This window comes from Tachysurus vachellii, chromosome 1, assembly GCF_030014155.1.
Source record: "Tachysurus vachellii isolate PV-2020 chromosome 1, HZAU_Pvac_v1, whole genome shotgun sequence".
NCBI lineage: Eukaryota > Metazoa > Chordata > Actinopteri > Siluriformes > Bagridae > Tachysurus > Tachysurus vachellii.
The window spans coordinates 35,393,059-35,416,413 of record NC_083460.1 but is presented as its reverse complement, the minus strand read 5'-3'; the positions used below and the strand labels follow the sequence as shown (position 1 = coordinate 35,416,413).

Genomic DNA, 23,355 nt, shown 5'->3' with positions numbered 1-23,355 from the left:
AGGAGAAAACGAAATTTAGGGTTTCATAATAGGATTTATCTAACAGCTAGGAAGCATTTGTCTCCATTTTAGATCATTATTCTTGAGGACGTATAGTAATATGAGCTGGGTTTAATGTAGGGTTCTGTGTAGGATTAAATAAATAAAAAGATATCGGAGTTAGACACACTCATAGATCATGAGAGGAAATGAAAGTGTATACATTATCCAACCATACAGTGGGACATTGAGTCAGATGTTATGAATCATCAGAGGACACCTTTCACCCTCCTTTCTTTTCCAAACCTTTTTACTCTCTTTTGCTTTTGTCATCTATAGAACAATGTTCTCTTAAACTCTTTGACTGCATGCTCAGTAATTATTATCGAATGGCCTTTTGTCACCTGCACAGGCTTTTAGTTGTAATAATCTTACTCACTTAGTTCTGCTTTCTCTCATTTTTTTATTTATTTTTTTCTTCATCCGTCCATTTCCAGTTCTTTACGAAGTACCGGGGACCGAAAGCCCATCTTTCATAGAAGAAGGTATCATCTCTTTTTTTTCATTAATACTTCTGTTACTCATTTTCAATTTTTATGAGGGTTTGAAGATAATCACCTTAGGCCTTAGCAATCCTTCCCGTCTTTCAAGACTTAATTCCATTAGCTCATTTTCATTCAGCATGCCTCAGATCATAAGCTTTGAAAGCAAATAATTTTTTTTCTCTGCTTTCACTAAACCTCAAAGTGTCTTGGGTTTTGGTTCATCCTCATCCCTTTCTCAGTCTTAGCTGGTGTCCCATTGAGATCCCCTTCAGTTCTAACCTGGATGAGATTAGCCAGCTTCTCAGGTACAGCATTTGTTTTGTGTGTGTGTGTGTGTATGTGTGTGTGTGTACATGCATATGCTCAGGAAAAGAGCCAGCGTCTGTCTTGTGCGTGCAGCTTTTGCATTGAGATTTGCATCACCTTTTTTTTTTCTTTGCCGTGTAAGACAAAGAGAGTTTGTGCAAATTTGGTTTGCTTCGGCTGAACTCAGTTTAAGTGCAGCGTAAGCTTCAGAGAAGGAAATACTGCTGGAACTTTGCAGCACAGGATTTTAAACAGGATGACTAATATAGTCATTGTTATAACTTGTGCAGATGACAAGTAAGTACAACTCTTGAACAGAACTGCATCTATACACCGTTGTCTGAGCTGATATTGCATAAGTGTGTTCTGACACTATGTCAACCCTTTCATGCACTGTGTACACACTAACGTACACTAAACTTAAGGATGCTTTTAGGAAAAACAGAAGATGTAAATCACCTCTAAATCACTTGGCTGGAATTGACCACAACTCTTGTTACTGATTTCTGTTTTACACTGTTTTTCAGTGCAGTGCAGCATGTCGCTGGCATATCATTGCAAACTTTCTACACAGTTTATTCACACATTAAATTCAAAAATAATTTGTGACCAGTTCAGGTAAATTTAAATTGTTCTAAAAACATTATTATTATTATTATTATTATTATTATTATTATTATTATTATTATTATTATTAATTTATTTATTTTTTTATTTTATTTATTTTATTATTATTATTATTGGAGAGATTTTTACCATTGCATAATGCAACAGAACTAAACTGTGTACATTTTGTAACTTGTCAAGCATATGGCTATATTTTCTTCAAAAATTATATTTTCTATAAATGTAGTCATTTAATATTCTATTCACGTTTTAATAAAATAATATTTTATTTTTCAAATAATACCGGTAGATTTCTTTTAAATATTAGGTTGGTTTATATTTCCATACATTTTCAAGTGATATTTAGAAAAAAGTCAAATGAAAACCTTGGTCTGAATGTATACAAGGGTTTATTTCCATTATATACGATTAGATACTGGATGTTTACAATGCAGTAGTTGCAGGTGTAGTCGTGTGGCCATGATACACATCAGCTGTTGTATAGTGAGATGTTTATATATCGTATGTGATTCTAAAGATAGCACATTGAAGATGCCATGAATAACAACTATACAAATGCTCTTAATAGAGAAGCGATAAGTCAGTCCATTGGTGCACTGTGTGTTTAATGTGTGTATTAATATCCTTGTCCTGCTATACTTCGCGCTTCCTCTTCAACTCTTAATACTAAGCGTTAAACACTTACACTACGCTGTGTATGCTAGCACTCTGGTGAATGTTCAGGAAGCGAGGCGGATTTAAAAGCTTCTCTTGTACACCAACAGTTACAGTTTAGAGGGTCTGGCAGCAGAGAGGGATGATGGGAAACGATGGCAGGTGCAGGGAGCATGTTCCTCTCAGGACCAGCAGAGCGAAGACACAGGCTCCCAGGTGTCTCTCACTGAGGAAGGGCAGGACTCAGACCTGGGAGACAGCAGCAGTCTGGACAGTCAGGTAGGTGATAGTTTTGGTACAGTTTGTTGCCCACCAGGGATGACATTTCCACTCAGCAAAAGTTGTTTCTTTTTCTACTCTAAAAATAATGGATAATGGGCTGGTGAGGTAATGCAGATGTGCTAGGGCAAGGAAACATGCAACGTGTGTGTGTGTGTGTGTGTGTGTGTGTGTGTGTGTGTGTGTGTGTGTGTGTGTGAAAAATACCAGTCTCTGCAATATTAAATAAAGTGAGCAGGGAAGAGGACAAGAGTAGGGTCCAGTAAAACAAAACAAAACAAAATTTAATATATAAAAAGTGACACACACACTCGTTTAGCGGGAATTTAGGAAAGAAGAAACTTGAATTTTTCTAAATAAACAGTCCTAATGTTGCCCCCTTATTTGTGTTTTGTATGGTTTGTTGTTTTTTACCACAGGCATCTCCTAACAATGACAATTATTTTATTCAGTTAATAAATGAGACATTTTATTTGTTTATGCATAGTGTTAAGGAATGTTGGTGAAACATCGCTTATGTATAAGAGCTATTACTAAAAGGCAGTCTGTCATGTCACAGAAAAAAAGCTATATGTCTTTAAAATTTCCTGTGTTCCTGTACATATACTGCACTCGTATTAGATCGAGCGCATTAATCCAAACCTTGCAGCCAGCACTAATATCTGACCAATCAGAATCAAGAACTTAGCGCTCTGACATAAATATTATATTAAGGGATAGTCATTAAAAAACAACAGGTAATAATCAGTATACGTTCTGAAATGGTCAGTGATCCAGATTTAATTTTTTTTTTTTTTAGAAATCGAGAAGATATCGTCCCTTCAGACGCAGCTGTAAGTCTATGACTCTTCCCCTCCGAGAGAGTGTCTCCATGTTGTCCATCAGTCAGAGGGACATTGATGGTGAGTCATCTCTGGCTGTCTGTATCTATTGGAGTATACAAGACAAAATGTTGTAGAGCAAAGAGGTTATTCTGAATTGATAAACATTCTGTTTGATAAACATAATTGGAAGGTCAGCAATGCTCATCATGTATGGTAGAGACTAGTATTACCAAAAAAAGCAATTTTGGTGAAGCACCATATTTTCTTCCTCTATGTACCACTTTTGTGCCTTTAGAGAAATAACTGCTGTTAATAAACTGCTGTTATGGTTTCTTTTATGCTCTCAATTGCCATCGTTCAGCAAAAGCAAGGTTTCGGCAAAAGAGACGGATTTCTTTTACCTTGAACATGGCTCCACTTCTTCAAAAATCGAAGCGTGATTTTACAGTCAGCTCTTCATCCAGTGATGAGGAGGACTCTGTATGTAAGTTACAGCTGTAGAGTATGAGAAAAGTGAAAAGTTTACAATCCCCAAATAGAAACTAGTAGAAACATTGCAGCTAGCTACAGAACTGTAGAATTAGTTATAGCTAGATCAGGCCTTAAATATTGTAACAATACTGGCTCTTCAGGAATGTATTTGTAATTTTAGGCAAGAGCATAAACAAGAAATGTAGGCTTCAGGAGAATCCAGTTTGTTTAGAAAAGCCATTGTAAAGATCCTGTTTTTTTTTTTTTAAACATACGAAGAGAATCACGATTGTATACACTGACTGAAAGGATTTATGTCGTATCATTAGCTATGGATTATATTATCAACTTTAAATCGCTTATTTATTTCAATTGCACACACAAATGTATTACAAAATTTATAAAAGGACTAGATATTCAATTATATATACAAATAATAGAGTCCCACCATTCAAACTAAGGTTTGTTTTTCATCATTTTTGACCTCCAGCTCAAAAATCAAAGAAAATGATCTTTCAATTTGGACTTTCTGCTCAGGAACTCAGGAAGGTTTCAGCAAGAGACATCAAATCAGCATGGCTACTTATAGCATTGACAGGAAACAAAGCAGCAGTTGTTGTTTTTACAAATGAGTTATGTGTGCGCTAGTATTTGCGTTAGACCAATCAACGTAAGGACAGTGAGATTTTTCCCACTTGTGTGGAGGTCAAAAATGACATAATTTGGAGTTCTGAATTCACACTTCCTCAATATTATATTACTGTATTACTGCATTTCCTACATTAAGATTTGGAGCATGCCATGTTTTAGAGGCATTTTTTACCATTTAGTTGTCATTTTGTCATTGTCAGGTCTGTGGTCTTTGCCCTTTATGGGGTATTTTGGGCATCACTAAAAGCAAATTAGCCACGCGATGAATGTAACCGTGAATGTACGATTAAGAGGATTGGCATTAATCAGCAGTAAAAAACGAGTATGGAAACAATCAGCATTACCAAAAGTTAAATCAGTTCAGGTTTGGCCTATGAAATCAATTACATAGCACTTTTAAGAATATTGATAATTGAAACCCACCATTTGTTCGCACCAATCCAGAATAATGAACACAATCAGAGCGTTCAGAGACCACGCTACTGAATCCGAACACAGCTGTGAAATTTTGTTTTTGAGCCCTGCAGTTATTTTTGCCCTCTCGAATCCTCATGCTTTTACTGTGGGTTAAAGATTAGCACGTACTAAAATGTTTACAATATTTTTTCCATCTCCATGGCTGAGTTGCTAACAACAAAACCTTGCCAACTTTCTCCACTTTGTCTTCTTTTGGAACTGTTACTCTCAAAGCCCCCGAATTACCGTCTTTCAGTATGACTGTAAAACCGAGACACTTTTTATTTTTTGCAGGTTTCATATTTTCACTAGACAAGTCCCTGCTTTCCCATGACTCTTCACAAAAGAATTTAAGAATTTTATCTTTCAACAGTGCAATTATATAAGCCTGCATTATTCTGGCTAATACTTTTAAGATTTAACTTTGATTTGATTTGCTTTCTTGCTCTTTCCAGCTATGAGATCCTGTGGTAGCACTGCAAATTCACTGGCCTACAGGTGAGTCTATGGTAATTATAGTAAAAGTGCCAGTGATACTAACATTGTCCTCACACTGCATATCCTAGGAACTTTACATAGTGAGGACAACAATAATAATCAATCATATGAATATTACACCAACTGTAGCATTAATGGCCTGGGAAACTACATATTAAGAGCATCCATTTACTCTATAGACTGAGTTGGCAGATTAGTACGTATTACAATTTGCATATAATCCTGGACATACATCTTTTTTTTTTTTACATAAAAAAGATGTACACATTACATAAGATTTTGTCACCCCTGCACACAGAAGGCCCTTTATATGTCAATATTAGCAAAGAAGTTAGCAATCTGTAATTACTTATCAAGTAAAGTCATTCATTAAACAAATTAAAACCAGGTTTAGTTTCTATTTTACTGTACAAAAAAAAAAACAATAGAACAACAACAAAAAAAGAACTTTCACCGAGGAGGCTTTTTATGAACTTAAGCAAAATTAACTAAAGAAAACAGAATAACTGTATACGCACAAAGCTTTGTGTATGTAGTAAGAATTTTTGTGTGTCTTTTACAGTATCACAGAAGAGGAGCCTGGCCCTTTAAGAGGGGACTTTGATGGGAAAAGTGAGAACAAAGTGAGCCGCACGTTCAGTTACCTGAAGAGTAAAATGTACAAAAAGTCTAGGGTAAGTTCTAACCTTCACGTCTGTTCACTCACAATTCTGACTCAGACGGGTTTATACTTACATGATGATTTTCAGTCTGATTTTTTGCTGTCACAGATAAAAGTCCCATAGAATCTGTTAGTCATGAGTCGAGGCAGGTGGTCTTACAGTAGAGCAATGGCTCACTAGTGTCGGGGATTTAGTGTCACTCTGAGTAAACATAGATGACAGCACATTTCTAACAGCATTTAAAATGCACGAGCGTTAGGTTGACATGAATGAATATTACGATCCCAGCCTACATTGTCAGGCCATTGGACAGACAGTTTCAAAGCAACCACATATTACAACACATTTTGAAGTATGGGCTTTCCATATTGTCCTGTTAATCTACTGATGATTACTCCATGTAATCTGACACAGAGGGGACATTTTATCACACAGTTTGTTATATAATTCTCATACAGTACAGTGATAAATACAGTAATAATATCACTTTATTCACTGTGTTGATTTTTATGTGTATTTTTTCAAAGTACTTATGTAACGCTAATGTGCTGTGCAACCGAGTGCTTATTTACTCCACTTAAACAGCACATCAACTGCACCACTGTGTACTTCTGTAAATGGTGTTACTTTGCACGACTAAATAATAGCCGTGTGAGTCAGCTGTCCTGACGTCAGGGAGCTCTGGTTTAAACGCTTGTGAAAGCTTGAGAACTCTTAGAGTCTCACCCGTCTGTTTCGAATAGGAAGTCAGGCAGGAAGATAAGGCACTGTGTCATCCGTTCGCTTTGTGCTCTATGTAGAGAAGACCTGTTGTTTTAGCACTTTTTTTCTAGAAGGTTAGCATAAATATTGGGGCATGCTGGATATCAGATTTAACTTGAAGCCCTTTACCTAGAACAGAACAGAAACCCAATGATGTCATGAATGTTGCCTTTTGGCAGCATCTACCGATCAGTTTCACTTGTGCACTTACAAGCAGCACTGTATTTTGATTATGAGCTAATTCAGCTGATCCTAAATCAGTCCTGAACAAAGGAAAAGCACCTCCTATGTTGAGCTCATCACTTCCTCTCTGCTGCGTGCGTGTGAAGCCGAAGTGTCTCGGCTCTCAGTATGAGTGAGCCCCCGAAGGCTCTATTCCTCTGACCGTTATGTTGAGTTATAGAAAACTTTTTGAACATGGACGCTACAGTAAGATACTCGGCTTTAAAGAAGAAGAGGTAGGTTGACCTTCGAGCATTCTGTTAGGTCATTAGATTATTAAAGAGTTTGTGTTCATTGCCGTTGTGGTTGGTAGATATTTTGGTAGGCATTTTCACTTCTTTAAGGATGTTGGTTATCTCGACACTGCTCAGACTTTCCCTTGAAATTGTGGGTGTTTGCAACTAGCTTACAGAAGCGACATTAAGATATATCTGTTTGCAATGCAGTGGCCTTGCTTTTGCTCTTTTGTCCACTTTATTGCAAACAGGAAGTAGGCAATAGGGGAACTTAAGTAAAGCTACAGATTACAGTTCTACTTGCAATGCAATGCAAATGTTTTTAAATGCATTTAAATGCTTTAAATGTTTTTTCCACAACACTATTGTGTTGCTGTACACAATGCAGCTGAAAAAAACAATGTGCTACAAAATGACTGATATCGGAATTGTCTCTGTGTTTAAAGTCTTTCTTTCTCGTCATACAGGAAAAAGACAAAGAGAAGAGTCGGGAGAAAGAGAGAGAAGCCAGAGAAAAGGAAAAGAAGGCTGTGAACGGGCATTTGTTCAGCTCTGTGAGCTTGGGCCATGCAGCATTTTGCCAGCACTGTAACAAAACCCTCAACTTTAAAGACACTGTCAGTTGTATGGGTAAGTGAGTGTCACTCTAAATTTTACTGTAGCTTTCTTCCTCCTTCATAACCTGTGCTTTCAGCTCAAGCGCAAATGCTTTAATCCTCCAGATAGGCGCTTTTAGATAATCAATGTAAGAACAGAGATGAAAATCATGTGCATAAGGGATGGAGACAGCATGTCTGCCACCTCACCAGTAGCTGAACTCTCAGGAAAACAGCACAGATTGACATTGCATATGGTGTGACTCATATTATTAAGCACATCAGCTAAGGCAAATGCCTCAGAGTCTTTAGCCTCAAGCAATTCCATTACAGCTTTCGGACCACTGGAATCAGTCTTAAATTGGTTCGCGTTTAATACAGCTTTGCAGACCCAACATGTGTAACTGGGCTTCTACGAGTGAACAAGAAAATCCTACACTCTTTCTCACGGCATGGTCATGTAATTACGTGTTGCAGTTTCCACTGTAACTGATTTTCTAACAGATTTTTCCAAGTGGGTCAGAGCAAAAAACATCTCAGGAATAAACACAACAATAAATGTGTTACTTTATTAGCATACACTGTATTTATTCAGAAAAATGCTGATCTGTTTTGTGTAAATGCTCTATACAACACAGAGGAACAGACTGCAGTGGTTTAATGTAGTGTGTTTTTCATAGTGTTACAACTTAAAACTGAATTGGGATTTTTTGGGATATTTAGTCAATAGTTTGGGGACACCTGGACAAAATGTGTGGTAGCATTAAACCTGATTATGTACCAAACCTGATCCAGCATGACAATGTCCCTGTGCACACAGCGAGCTTATTATAACAGCAAAATTTACATTAAAACCCTGGATTTAGAATAAGATGTCCGTTAAGCACTTACTGTATGGATATAATGGTTGGGTGTGCACATACCTTTCGCTATATTAGGTATAGAATAGAACGGGGCATAGAAGCCTTTATTATCGCCACATATACATTACAGCACAGTGGATTTCTTTTCTTCACATACCCCAACTGAGGAGGCTGGGGTCAGAGTGCTTTTTCTACTCTAAAAATAATGGATACTGGGCTGGTGAGGTAAGGTGAGGTGAGGTGTGTGTGTGTGTGTGTGTGTGTGTGTGTGTGTGTGCAAAATACCAGTCTCTGCAATATTAAATAAAGTGAGCAGACAAGAGTAGGGTTCAGTAAAACAAAACAAAACAAAATTTAATATATAAAAAGTGACACACACACACTCGTTTAGCGGGAATTTAGGAAAGAAGAAACTTGAATTTTTCTAAATAAACAGTCCTAATGTTGCCCCCTTATTTGTGTTTTGTATGGTTTGCTCTAATACACTTGATTAAAAAAATTAAAATAAGTAAGACGTTAAGGAAGGAATAAAGCATTATAGATGAATAACCAAATTCTTTTCTTCACATACCCCAACTGAGGAGGTTGGGGTCAGAGTGCAGGGGCAGCTATGATACAGCGCCCCTGGAGCAGGGAGGGTTGAGGGCCTTCCTCAAGGGCCCAGCAGTGGCAGCTTGGCTGTGCTGGGCCTTGACCCCCAATCCTCCGATCAACAACCCAGAGCCTTAACCAGCTGAGCCACCACTGCCCAATGTATGTGAAATATTAGCTTAAATATAAAGGAGTAGCTGAGTTTATGACCCTAAGATTACTCTATTACTCTATTTTATAACATTTTAGAACACAGATTCTAAGTTATTAGCTAATTATTTCATTCAGCCTTTATATTATGTCATGATTTTAATCGCAACTTGCCGTTTGACTGATCGCCGCAGATTTGAAACTGAATTTGTTCATAACTAATGCACAATAGTCCTGGAACTTCCTCGTCCTACATCAGCGGACACAGTGTCATTTCACAAGGCAGCTTTATTGCTCAACAGCACACCCATTTCTGGTATCCTTCCTTTTTTGCTTTTTGGACTATTCAAATTGAGACCTGCTTCTTTGGAGATTTAGACAGAGAGATATTTTTTCTTATTCATTTCTAGATTTGTTTTTATGACCTTTAGCCATGTAGGATTTGCTTTGCTTTCGTACTTGGTAGGGCCGTTTTCATGAACCGTTAGTTCAGTCCACGTGGCTGCGTTACATTTCTCCCCCAAACGCTTAGTTCTAGCACAGAAATGCCACATGTTCTCATTTCCAGTGTATACTCATTTACAATGAATCCTTTTTTTTCTTCTTCTGTATACAACACATAGGTTCTTCTAATTGTTAACAGAATGATTCTAGAAGCTGTTTAGAGTTTATCTTTCATATTTATCTGTCATATTTACTGAATTTCATATCATTCTATATTAGAAATGATACTGAGATGAATTATTTTTATTATTATTATTAGTGACGATCGCTCCTGATATTAGATATGAAGCTATGAGGGCTGAGAAGGGCATTATATCACAAGGTGTCATCGATGGCATAATAGCGAAGTGGCGCAAACTATTACAGACACGCACACACTTAAAGTTCAGCCAGCTGCTTGTATCATCTCTACGTCTCAAGATGAGGTTGCAGTGCTGAAAAACTTACAGTTCTGTTTCCTATCCTTTTGTGTACCTTGCACTCTGATTGGACAAAAGTATGATAAAGAAAAACACCTAGTTTGTATTCAAATGCTTTAGTTTGGATCCCCCAAAAATGCATTTGTTAATGCACATAATCTGATGTGGAAGGCAACAATGAATTATTCAGCTGGTTTTTGTTTTTTCACTGAAAGACAGTGAGCTTAACCCTGCTAGCCATCCATGCAGTGAAGACGGGAACAAGAAATCGACATCTGAGCTTTCTGAAATGTTGCTAGAACTAATACTTATAGAACTGTTTTAAATAAACTTGACAAAATGAAATAAATGAAGCGAGGAACATTTGGCAAACACTATGTGTACTTTTATACATATATATCACAGTAACTGATAATTGCTGTTAAATGCAGAAGATGATATGGCTGTTCCAGTCAGATCCTTGCTTTTTAAGGAAAGTCTTTGGTTTGCAGGATTGTGTGGGTTGAAGCCAGGATTATTTGTGTGCTTGGTGGAGTTTCCTGGCTGGCACTGTCTTTACCACTTTGACTCTAGGCCAAATCGTAAACCCAAGGCTATGATTTAAGCGAATCACTCTTATTAACCCTTGGGTTTTCCGAACTGAGGGAGAATCTCATGTTACATAGTCATTTTATGCGCACTGATCCAGGATGAGCTTATGGGCTTTCTTTTTACCCATATGGAACAAGTTCACTATATTTGTACACAGGATGTGCTTCCTGTGCCTGTGAAACCACTGATGAATTTGAAACTGATGAATTTTCATAGAACGATCATTAAATCAAACGTACTCGAATGAAGCCTGAGTGTTTGCTCTCTTTTAGCTTGCAGTGTGTGTGTTCACAAGAGCTGCCGGGACAGCATTCCTGTGTGTACCAAAGGAAAGGTAAGCAACGTGACTGTGAAGTCGATTTAAACGTATTTTTTAACTACAAACAAACAAAATAGTATTAGCAATGAATTTGCCTTTTCTGTGTCTTCTTGTCAGCTTCCGAAACAGCCCCAGATTGTAATACAGGAGTCAACCACCATGCCTGGAGTCACTTTAAGAACAAAATGTATGTTGTGTATAATTTCTTTTGTCAAACCATGATACAATGTTCAGTACCGCATTATCTTATTATATGTATTTATTTATTTATTTATTTAGCCTCTGCCACTCGTGAAAGGCCCTGGTCAGCCATTTTGTCTCCAGATGACCACGGCTCTTTGATGGCTGTTCCCCGGAGACACACAAGCATCATGCCTTTCAATAGCAGCAACCTGTCCAAAAGCATGTCCATCAGCAACATTGCAGTGTGAGGATCCAGTTGAATTTTGTATTAATTAAAGAGACAGGACTGTACAGCGCTATCCCAAAACCTTAAAGGAAAACTGGACCCTGAATCTAAATTAAATCTGTTGAAATATTTGTCATTTGTTTAGCGATTTTAGTGCTAATTTGGTGATTGATGCAGTATTTTATTTATTCCTGTAATAATGAAACCCATGTGCGTGTGTGTGTGTGTGTGTGTGTGTGTGTGTATGTGAGTGTGTGTGTGTGAGTGTGTGAGTGTGTTGGGGAGGATTGCCAAGGGGACAGCAGTGGCTCGATTTGGCTAGTTAGCGAACTACGAGACGATAAGCATGATGGTATTAGCATTACATGGTATGACGGTGGTATTAGCATGAAAATGTATCTTTGTCCAAAAAGGTTGTGTGTGTAGTGTGTGAGAGCTGGACATTATAAATGGCTAAAAGCAAACCAAAATCATCTCTTTTGCACAACTGAAAATGAGATATTGATATGAAGTATTGATTGAAGTTGTTCAGGGTTGGATTTGTTTCCTTTAACAGGTGTGATGCCTCTTCCTCCATGCATCTAAAAATCCTTATAAAACATTTTCCGAAAATTAAAAATGAACACTGCAAACAATCATTAACTCCTCAGTATTCAATTGATCGGTTTATAACCACCAGCCGTAAGCACTCACTTGCTTGTTGTCTTCCTTCAGATTTGATGAAATGCCATTAAGGAGTCTGAGATATTTATCCCAGTCCACGGACAATTTGCACAAAGCCAACAAGGTCAACGAGTCCACCGAGTCTCTGATAGATGAAGGTAAGCAGCCTCATTTCCTCCTGAAAAGCCCTTCATCTGTTTCTATTTCCTGGAGCTCCCTCTTTTCTTCCCTAACAGCTAGGGAGCAGGTGCAGGCTTCAAACGATCTCGTGCCTGAAATCCGTTAGAGCAGGCAATTGACCAGAAGCAGGCTACAATTTATCAGTGACATTTGCTGCATGTTCCTGATTCACCATAGCGAGCTTTATTGCACACGCTTATTAAACTCATTTCTGTGTTGTTTATAGGAACAGAGATTGATGGACAGCTGATGGGAGAGTTCGAAGCAGATGCCAAAGAGTTGGAAGCTGACTCGTGGAGCATTACAGCAGACAAGAAATACCTGAAGCAACTGAAAAAGGACGTCGTCAAGCAGCAGGATGTCATTTACGGTAGGGTCAGCTATGGGAAGCTTACTGTATGTTCATGCTAAAACCTGTAAGCAGCAGTTTTCTGATTCATTTGGTTTGGTGGACACTTTATGATGAACGCACTGCAGTAGGGTTACTTGATTACCTGATTACGTGAGTTTTTATTTGTTTTATAGCCAGTGTAGTAGCTGGGAATTGTAGTGTGTCATTTAAACACGTTTGCAATGAACTTTTGTACTGTTTGTATGATTTTTATTTTTTAGTTTTTTATCAAATCTCTAGTTTTTCTGTTTAAATCTGAAGACCTATACAGTATATTACATATACTGTACCATATAGCACTGAGACAAAGTCTGATCTAATTCAGCTGCATTTCCTCTGATACCTTATTCTCTTGTGTGCCATCATTATTTTTTTAGATATACCTTAATAGGTAAACCCGCTATCACCCATTTTACAGAATGCTCCAAACCCTAGAAAATTGGATTTGGGATTTTTTTTTATACAAAAAAATATGTGCACCCTTAATGCCCTCTGAGCATTTATCAAGTTTAAGACTATAAAATCTGGTTATTTACTATGAAATGTAACATTTAAACGCAGTATAATTAAAATGTATAGTCAGCTAGATTAACTGCTCCACATAACAAAGGGTCATATATACTGTACGTTGTTGAAGTTTCAGCTGAGTGTGCTTCAAAAGAGTGCTGTCTCATAAAAAAACACTAATTAGCTAATTAGCTGACAAGCTGTTCACAGTAACCTTTATGTCACAAATGTGCCATTTTCTCATCTGTTCACTTCTACTTGTTTTTGTGGTGCAGTCACTTGAATCGGTAAGATATAAAACAGTTTGCGGTGTGCTCTTATCATTTATAGGAAGCTCATCAGCGTCGCGAAGCGGACTTCCTGTTACCAGTTACAGATCGAATGCTTTTTTTTTTTTTTTTTAATACTAGAGTGTTTTATCGTTCTCATACCACAGCTGTTGGGAAATTGTTACACATTTTGAATTAAACAATGACATGTAGTATCTTTTATCAGTTTATACTTTATTAATAGTCATTTCCTAACCACCCCCACCCTTCCACCACCACCACCAATACAATCCCCCTTTGTTTAAAAACAAGGAACAATCACACCTTTAAAGAATCAACAATGACTGGACTCTTCCTTCATAAAAGTTAGGACTAAACCTACGCGTAACCTCACCAGAGGAACGTCTAAATGTTTTTCACTGTTGTTTAACCTTTCCTGATGTCAGGGTCTGCTTTACAATACTCCGTGAATGAGCTCTACTACAATGATGTAGTAGAACAAGCATATTAATGTAAATCTGTGATTTGAACTGCAGCTTAGTTTTGTCAGAGCCACTGTTTTGGAAAACGAATCAACACCTTCTAAAATTCTGTGGTATTAGAAATGTACTCAACAACAGTATTGGTAAACAACAACTTGTTATCATTGAAACACTGTCTCTCTTACTTCCAGAGCTGATTCAGACAGAGATGCACCATGTGCGTACACTGCGGATCATGGCGGACGTGTACAGCAAAGGGCTGCTGAAAGAGGTGCAGCTGGAAGCCCAGACGGTGGACAAAGTCTTCCCTGTTCTAGATGATCTACTGGAGATGCACACACTATTCTTCAGCAGCCTGCTTGAGAGGAGGAGAGAGGCCAAGCAGGAGGGCAAAAATGGAGCCTTCATTGTCTGCAGGATTGGGGATATACTGGTCAACCAGGTGAGGAGAGCTTGGTGCCTCTGTCATGCTTCATGAAGTCAAATACCAAGGCTGTGGTTATTTTATAAAAACAACATCATATGTCAAATATATTCATTCATTCATTCATCTTCTACCGCTTATCCGAACTACCTCGGGTCACGGGGAGCATCAAGGCAGGATACACCCTGGACGGAGTGCCAACCCATCGCAGGGCACACACACACTCTCATTCACTCACGCAATCACACACTACGGACAATTTTCCAGAGATGCCAATCAACCTACCATGCATGTCTTTGGACCGGGGGAGGAAACCGGAGTACCCGGAGGAAACCCCCTAGGCACGGGGAGAACATGCAAACTCCACACACACAAGGCGGCGGCGGGAATCGAACCCCCAACCCTTTAGGTGTGAGGCGAACGTGCTAACCACTAAGCCACCGTGCCCCCCGTCAAAGAATATATTTATCTGAATTTTATTTTTTTTTTTATTCACTGTGAAGCTATATTCAAATGCTATCATTTTATGAACCTTATACATTTTACAATTTAATTTAGATGGCACTATGTGTTGTTATGAGCCTCGGATCACTTCTCAATTGGATTATAGCCACCTGTACGAGCGGAGTAAATAACCACTAAGGTGATGTTCCAGAGTTTCGAATTTAAAAAAGACTGCTTCAATTGGCATGGCAAAGTAGGATCCAGATGAACCTGGATAATGGCTCTGTTAAGCACATACTCCAAAAAAATCAGGACAAAAGGATTTCCTATTGACTTTGACTTCACACCCCTGGAGATTTAGCAGTAGCCAGTAGAAATCTAGAAAACTAGAAGGAATATCTAAAACAGATGAGATCATTGGAGAGAAGTGAATATTGGACTGGAAAATATAAAGTGCAGAGCCAAAACAGGAACTGATGGAGAGACAGTCAGGATTGAGCTTCCCTGTGTTGTCATTTTGGAAGACCCTGTGTTGATCTTAAGATGGAGAACTTCCTCCTAGAGCCTTATGTAGGTCATGGGACAAAACTGTATGTGGGATGATAAACAGGTTTAAAATGACAACATTTGTATTCTTCTGTTAATGCTAATGGTGGCTTTACTTGTAGTTTGTAAAAAAAAAAAAAAGGTTTACAGCTGAAGCTTTTCCAATAAGATCAGTTCCTTTTATAACAAGGAGAAGAAGAAGAGCACAGGCAGGAACTCTGTGACATCTGACAAACAGCAACTCTATCTGATTAACAAAATGGGATAAAGTACAGATCATGATTTATTTTGTTTAAGAGACACAAAACTTTGAGTAATTACTGACAGTAGGCTGGTATTATTCCAGCGATTCTTTTTATCAATAATGGCATGAAAGTGTATTATGAACAGATACTTTGTGAAAAAGAGGAGAAATATTTGTAATGACTGTCCAGTTTTTCTGAGCCTCTGTCTCCATTGATGTTTGATGATGATCACATGAAGCTCTTGACCTTCATCTGCATGATTTCATACTTTACATCGAATCAGTGTCTGATTAGATGATTGCATGAATAAGGAGGAGAGATCAATATTTTAAGTTAAGAGAGTTGACCCAAATATGAGGAAAATGCATTACATTTACTACAATTACCAGATGCCGTTATCTACAGTGACTTACATTTTATACAGCTGAGCAGTCGAGGGTTAAGGGCCTCGGTCAAAGGCCAAGCAGTGGTAACTTGGTGGACCTGGGATTCAAACTCACTACCTTCTGATTGGTAATCCAACACTATGACACTAGGCTACCACATCCCACATTATTAAACCAAGTGGTGCTTAATGACAGCAACTGAAACCCATCTTGTATTTTGGGATGCAGAAGAGGAAATCACTGTCACTTTTCCTCTAATGAAGAAACAGCAGCTGTGACACAGTTTATAGCTTAATTAAAGCAATTACTGAAGACCACAACAGTGTAAAAGAGGATAAATAAAGAAAGAGAAGGAATGAGATAGACAAGGCAGAGATGGTATAATTGTACATGTATGTATGTATTTCAGGCTTTATAGCACTTCATTGTTCTCTAATATATGTTTTAGTTTTCTGGCTCCAATGCTGAAAGCATGAAGAAGGTTTACGGGAAGTTCTGTAGCCGTCACAACGAAGCAGTGAACTTGTACAAGGAGCTACACGCCAAAGACAAACGCTTCCAGACTTTTATCAGGGTAATCAATTCACCGGCACACTTGGTGTTCCTTTTTTGGCACGGAGAGTGTTTATGCAGCCATTAACAGTTTACAGCTCGCACTAGATGTTTGCTGATTAACATCTGAACTACATGGCGTGTTTTGCTTTGTTTCAGAAAAAGATGAGCAGCAGTATCGTTCGTCGACTGGGGATCCCTGAGTGCATCTTGCTAGTCACTCAGCGATTAACAAAATACCCGGTCCTGCTGCAAAGGATCCTGCAGCACACTAAAGGTGAGCCACTTTATCACAGCCCTGAGATATGGACATCATTCACATGAACAAGCATCACTAATGCTTTAGATCGGAATCTTAGCTTAGACTCCCCCCTTCAAACATCCCCCCGCCCTCCCCAACCACAGACACCAGCTCTGTGTTTAACCAGCGCTGCAGTAGTTCTCCCTCTGTAAACACTTGTGTCTTATGGACAGCTCTGCTGCTGCCCATATGAGGTGCCATGTTTACACACTGTGCATTCTCCACAAAGTAGGACATCTGAAAGAGTTTGTCTCTCAAAAATTGCCAGAGCAGTGTGAGATTTAACCGAACACGTTTTCTTGAGTATACTTGATTTTAATGTCCAATTCATAAAAGGCATACAAGAATCCCTGGTAAAATGGTTGCTTTGGAAATAAATAATAATTGTATAGAAAATCGCAGCTTGAGATGTGTTCAAATCCATCCGTTCAGAAAACTTTTCCTTTTGGAAATGTTCCTTCCAGAAATGTTAAAGTTTGGCTGTTGTTTTTTTTGATCATGCCTGTGTGTGTTTCCGTATGTGTGTGTATGTGTTTGTGTGTGTTTGTGTATGTGTGTGCGTGAACATGCATACACACAGAGAACGAAGAGGACTATGAGGATCTCACACAGGCTCTGCAACTCATCAAAGACATCATAGCTGCTGTGGACAACAAGGTGAATGAGCATGAGAAGAAGAAGAAGCTCGAGGAGATCTATAACCGGACAGACGGCAGGACCATCACGCGCATGAAAAGCGGTCAGATGTTTGCTCGAGAAGATTTGAGACGAGGAAGGAAGCTCCTTCATGAAGGGCCTCTCCAACTGAAAACCATGGCAGGAAGACTGAAGGGTAAAAAAGCTTTCTCTGATTTCTCTGCAATACACATTCTTCCTGAAAACACTTTAATATACTGCGTGTATATACACAGCTATATTGTGTAATCTGTATTTTAATATTACTGCTTTGTGTTTTAACCCTGTGACAGATGTACAAGCCTTGCTTCTCACTGACGTCTTAATATTCCTGCAAGAAAAGGACCAGAAATACATCTTCGCTTCTCTAGTATGTTGTACACAAAATATTAGGTTTTAAATTCAAGGTCACTTTGTGAGTTTATTGACAAGCTGAACGCATTACCCAAGCATTTCATTGCTTTTGCATTTTCATGCTTCTGTCGACTACAGTTTGTGTGATTTATAGACACAATGAGTACATATTCATAGTCCTGAGTGTGGTGTGCTATTAGAAATTGTTTCTGCAAAATACATGTGATGCTAAGCCTTTGGTTATATTATAAATTAGGCATGTATTGATGTAACGTTTGCATAAACATAAAACTTATCTGTTTGGTAAACAGAATTATGGGAGATTGTCTTCCATTTAGGACATACTTAAAGAATCTTCTTTATGATTCTAAAAATGTGTAATCATTTTAAAGACAACTATTAATGCAGCTATAGCAGTAGTCGTGATTATTTACAAATGTATTAATGTTTAACAGGACAACGAGGGACAAATAAATTATAAGATGTCATTGTAACTGTGTACCATTTCAGTTGAACTCAAACTGTTGATGCGTAGTGGTGTTGTTTGTACCTTTCTCTCTTGCTCTATTTATCTAATGACTCCTGCTCTCTGCCTCGCTCTAACTCCGCCCACATCCTCTGTTCATTTTCCTTCATTTACACTCTCTCTCGCTTTCTCTCTCTGTCTCTGTCTCTCTCTCTCTCTCGTGCATTTCACTGTCCCCAGGACCAACGCGCCACCGTTATCCCTCTACAGAAGCTAATCGTCAGGGAGGTGGCTAACGAGGACCGGGGCTTCTTCATCATCGCAGCAGGCATTGAGCGGCCAGAGATGGTGGAAGTTCATGCCACTTCAAGAGACGAGCGCAACACGTGGATGCAGTTCATTCAGAATGCTATGCAGTCTAAGTAAGTACCAGAATATCGGTCCTGCTCACACCCTCAGGGGTATGTGCTTTTTGTATTGTTAGCTAGAGGATTGTTGTTAAAAACAATAACTGAACCTTAGAAATCACTGTAGTACTTTATAGGATACATTGTTCATTGCTGAGGAACAGAAATACACCCTTTTCATTCGTACTGTTTATTTTGGTTACAGGTGTTTATCATTCACGAAAAAGTTTATATGTGTTTATAAGTATGGAAAAGTTGCAGCGACTAAACTGAGCTAAAAGGACTCGGCATGTCTGGGTTGAATTTTAATAAATCGATCGTGCTTTCACAGAGAAAAGGACGATGATGAGGGCATCCCAAGCGAGACAGAGGAAGACAAAAAGATGCTGGAGTCCAAAGCGAAAGAGATGAGAGGTGAGGAAAAATCGAGCTTATGGAAGGTTTATGTTGTTTTAAAAATGATTTGGAGTCTTTTTTTTTTTTTTTTAAAAAAAGGGTTGCTTTAATCTTTTAGTGTATCCGCTTTTCTATTCTCTGTCCTTCTTTCAGCCATGCTTCAGAGAAAGGATGATCAGATCCTGGCTCTCCTGAACGAGAAGATGAAGCTCTTTCATGACATGGGTGGCTCGGGATCACGTGAAGACGCAGCCTCGGTCATCAGGATGCTGTTCAGGGCCTGCAGTGATGACATGCCCAGAGGAGAGAATATCATGAAGGATGCAATTAGAGAAGGTAAGTGATACTTTATATAGAACCTGAAGAGAAACATTTCTGTGTATTTCTGTGTTAGAGCTGGTTATTTTTTTTTACATGAAAGCTGTGTCCCTAGTGCCATCATTAGGGCTCATTTCCACCACTAAATGTCAAGCAGGACTCTTTGGTAACTCGTTTAATGTAATGCAGTTAGTGATGCCGTGTCTCTGTGGGTTTGTGTGCACTGCAGTGGAGATGTTACAGACGCTGGTCCACAGCGGTCTGGGAGGAGCTGTGAGCCAGCAGGGGGCCACTGATCCCGGAAACACAGCTTCAGTGCTTCTGCCTCGTAGATCTGAGACCTTTGGAGGCTTCGACAGCCACCAGATAAACAGCTCCAAACGTGAGACCATGTTCTTACGCTGTCATTTTCGGTTTCGATATCGCAGAAATTGTGCATAAGAAATGTATTAGACAACATCCATTTGTCATCTTCAAGCATTCTTTTATCACTTTTTATTTTGGTATTAATATTGTTTATTATTGGTATGATATTCAGTAATTAATTACAATTTTATTCGTCTCCAATGCAATTCCTTTTAGGGATTATTGGTACATTTGTGTTTTTATTCATTTGTACATTAAAAAGATCTGAATTGTTTTATATTACTTTATTTATTGAAATCCATCATGGAGTCATCAGAGAGGTCCAGGAAAAAAGACCAGGTGGTATTTCATTTTGTAATTTTGATACGCTGCTGAAAACCACAACCCACTATTTGCAAAATTATTATGTTTAGAATTAATGTCATCTGGAATCTAATGACAATTTTGAATTCATTGTAATTGCCTCCATTGGCAGAGCCTTAAAAAAAAATAGGCAAAATATTATGTAATTTTTTTGTTTGCTGAATAAATCAGTATTGAAACAGTTAGTTAAATCTTATATGAAGCACACTTGGCTGCAATTCGTCGATGATGTTGAAATCGATGTCTCCTGTTTACAGAAGCAACAACAACATGTTGCCATGTCTGATGCAGTTTTATGCTAATTGTATTCACCAGTGGGAGAAATTATTCTGAACGAACAGCAACTGTCTGTGTTTCCCAGCTGATCATTTATTTTTATGCTCAAGGATTCAGTGTAATACAATCTACAGCTAAGTGTTTAGTGAGTCTTTGTGGCTAACGTTTATCTGGCTTTGCAGATGGAGATAAAGAGGAGGTGGATGATCTGAGGAGGACAGAATCTGACAGCGTTCTAAAAAAGGTAGTCGATCCATAATCATGTTAGCTAAAGCTTATTTTTGTTTTCAATTCGGAGAAATCCATTTGCTTGCTAGAGCACTGGAAAAAATAAATAAATTAGAAAGTCATTAGACTTTTCATTTCGAAGGGTGTTGGGTACACCTTGGCTGTTTATAGCTCATAATGAGCAGTGCAGCACTGAGCTCATGGCCACTTGCCTCTGGAGTCAGGCTGATTAAAAAGTCTCTCAGCTGGACTGCACTCTCTGCTTTGTTTTCTTCACAGGGGGGAAACTCCAACCTGCTGCTCACGTTGAAGAGGAACAGAGAGGTAACGAATCTGAACATGCTTCACTCTCAATGAGCCGTGTTATCGGTAGTCAATGGCTGCTGGATTTAGTTGCTTAACACACTGCAGTTGGCAGCAAGAACAGGGCTGGTGGCCATTTGTTAGCTCTGGTGTTGATCTTTAATTGGCTGTAAGAGGATATCTGACATCTTATTTTTAGGCTTTTTTAAAAGTTTTAAAACGACACATTAAGTTACATATGAAAATAACAAGTGTAATGTAATAAGTAGACGCACCACCACAGTTTCTGTGTAGACATGTTGTTGTGTTGTCTTAGGTTTGATGCTAGCAAAGTCAACCCCAGCGCTGGTGTGATGATCGCTATGAAATGTGTTTTCCCCCAAACTGTTTCAGCCCAAGTGCTTAGTGAGATCACAGTATTTGCAAACACAGTGAGAGATGTTAAGACCCGTTTTCCTCCTGATATGGAGTGGATATGAAGCAGTGTTTCTGAGTGTGCCGTTATAAATGTCAGTGGGATTAAAGTGTGATGTGATTGTGTTTGTACAGCAGATCCTGAGCAGTGTTACACATCTCCATGAGCTCCTGAGTTCACTGCAGGTCTGGCTTCACTTCTACACCACTATTAGCACTGCACTCAGTCTATCTATCTATCTATCTATCTATCTATCTATCTATCTATCTATCTATCTATCTGTCTATCTGTCTATTTGTCTGTCTATCTGTCTGTCTGTCTGTATTTTCTTTCTTTCTTTCTTTCTTTCTTTCTTTTCTTCCTTTTTTCTATACAGATGGTTGCCTCATTTTAATACAGAAGTAAAAAATATTACAAATATACGAATATGCCTCAGAGGCAGTTCAGTTTTGTGTAACGGAGCCGTGTTTACCATGTAAAGTAAATCCATACATTTTCTAAGACTAAAGAGTATTGATTTGAAAAATGCAGTTCCTTTGTGTGTGTATTTGTGCAGGCCGTGGTGGTTCAGCAAGACACAGTCCTGGAGGAACAGCGTCAGGCTCTAAGCGAGCGTCCTTCGTCACGTCCCTCGTCTCGGCCTCCATCTCTAGTGGAGCAGGAGAAGCACCGAAGTGCGGAGCGCCAGCGCCAGGAAGCAGCTGCTCACGCTGAGGACAGGAAGCGCAGGGAAAAGGAGTGGGAGGCACGAGACAAAGAACTGAGCAGCCGAGAGCAGTTCCTCAGCACCACAGAGGAGGAGGCACAGAAAAGGCGCTCCGAACTAGAGGAGGCTCAACAGGAGCTGCAGCGCAGGAAAGAGGACTACCAGAAAGACCTGGAAAGACTGAGGGACTCACAGCGGAGGCTGGAGAGAGAGAAGGAGCAGACGCAGAGAGAGATAGAGATGTTGGAGCAGCTCAAGGAGACAGAGGTGAGACCTACACACTGACAGAGGCTGCACACTTTACCTTTGTACAGCTCTCATGTTGGGATACTGATTAGTGCACGGCAGAACAGACACTATTCAGAAGTTCACTGTGATTCATCTAGAAAACTCAAAGTTAAAAGATGAAGTAAAACATGATGGCAAGATGAATTATTAAAAGTTAGAATCCATGCTAGAATCCATGCTAATGCCACGAGGACAGTTAGAGTCTATAATAGATTTGTCAGGGTGATTATTTATAACATTTAGAGGGATTTTTATTTGATTTGATAGTTAATGTCACAGTTCTATTGAATGTCCAAATCTGGTGGGTCAGAAGGTGTAAATTATTTGCATTTAGCAGCAAGGCTGGAGATGTATTCCTGACTGTAACATGAACAAAAAGTTAATCTCAGTGCAAGTCTACAACATTATTGTTTCTATAGCAACAGCTCATTCACAAGCACTCGTACAGCAGACTCTCCACATACTCTAGGACTAATAATAAACAGATTTTTAAAACAAGACATTTAAGCTTTTATATGAAAATAATAACACAATGCAATATTCCTCATGGGATATTTTAGTATAACAGTACAGTCTGTTTTGCGTTATTTATTACATATAATAAAAAAAGAGAAGAGAAAGAGAGCATTTTTCTTCTTCGTCCGATCTTCAGAAAAATCAGATGCAGATTTCTGTCAATCCTGTGACCTTTATGTGGCCGCTGGAAATGATGCGCAGGACCAACAAATACAAATGGGGTTCTTTTTTATTCCCGAAAAGTAAGTGTATTGGAGACAGAGAATCAGCCCTC

The 23,355-nt window shown here is 38.7% G+C and overlaps 1 protein-coding gene across 5 annotated transcripts in view; it reads left to right on the top strand.

The window, feature by feature from the left end:
• Positions 1-23,355, top strand: part of LOC132855584 (A-kinase anchor protein 13) — a 77,794-nt gene that overhangs the window by 43,152 nt on the left and 11,287 nt on the right. For 2 of the 5 annotated variants that reach the window (XM_060884659.1, XM_060884650.1), the window contains exons 12-36: positions 477-524; positions 764-829; positions 2,222-2,390; positions 3,190-3,292; positions 5,248-5,290; positions 5,853-5,964; positions 7,640-7,802; positions 11,159-11,220; positions 11,323-11,392; positions 11,485-11,632; positions 12,329-12,435; positions 12,684-12,827; positions 14,298-14,548; positions 16,600-16,725; positions 16,863-16,980; positions 17,585-17,836; positions 17,973-18,049; positions 18,740-18,921; positions 19,238-19,320; positions 19,456-19,638; positions 19,850-20,002; positions 20,808-20,869; positions 21,133-21,177; positions 21,706-21,756; positions 22,128-22,544. In XM_060884659.1, coding sequence (XP_060740642.1) covers positions 477-524; positions 764-829; positions 2,222-2,390; positions 3,190-3,292; positions 5,248-5,290; positions 5,853-5,964; positions 7,640-7,802; positions 11,159-11,220; positions 11,323-11,392; positions 11,485-11,632; positions 12,329-12,435; positions 12,684-12,827; positions 14,298-14,548; positions 16,600-16,725; positions 16,863-16,980; positions 17,585-17,836; positions 17,973-18,049; positions 18,740-18,921; positions 19,238-19,320; positions 19,456-19,638; positions 19,850-20,002; positions 20,808-20,869; positions 21,133-21,177; positions 21,706-21,756; positions 22,128-22,544 — 3,235 coding nt within the window. The remainder of the gene's footprint in view (positions 1-476; positions 525-763; positions 830-2,221; positions 2,391-3,189; positions 3,293-5,247; positions 5,291-5,852; positions 5,965-7,639; positions 7,803-11,158; positions 11,221-11,322; positions 11,393-11,484; positions 11,633-12,328; positions 12,436-12,683; positions 12,828-14,297; positions 14,549-16,599; positions 16,726-16,862; positions 16,981-17,584; positions 17,837-17,972; positions 18,050-18,739; positions 18,922-19,237; positions 19,321-19,455; positions 19,639-19,849; positions 20,003-20,807; positions 20,870-21,132; positions 21,178-21,705; positions 21,757-22,127; positions 22,545-23,355) is intronic. The other 3 variants (XM_060884668.1, XM_060884676.1, XM_060884686.1) reach the window with 3 other exon arrangements.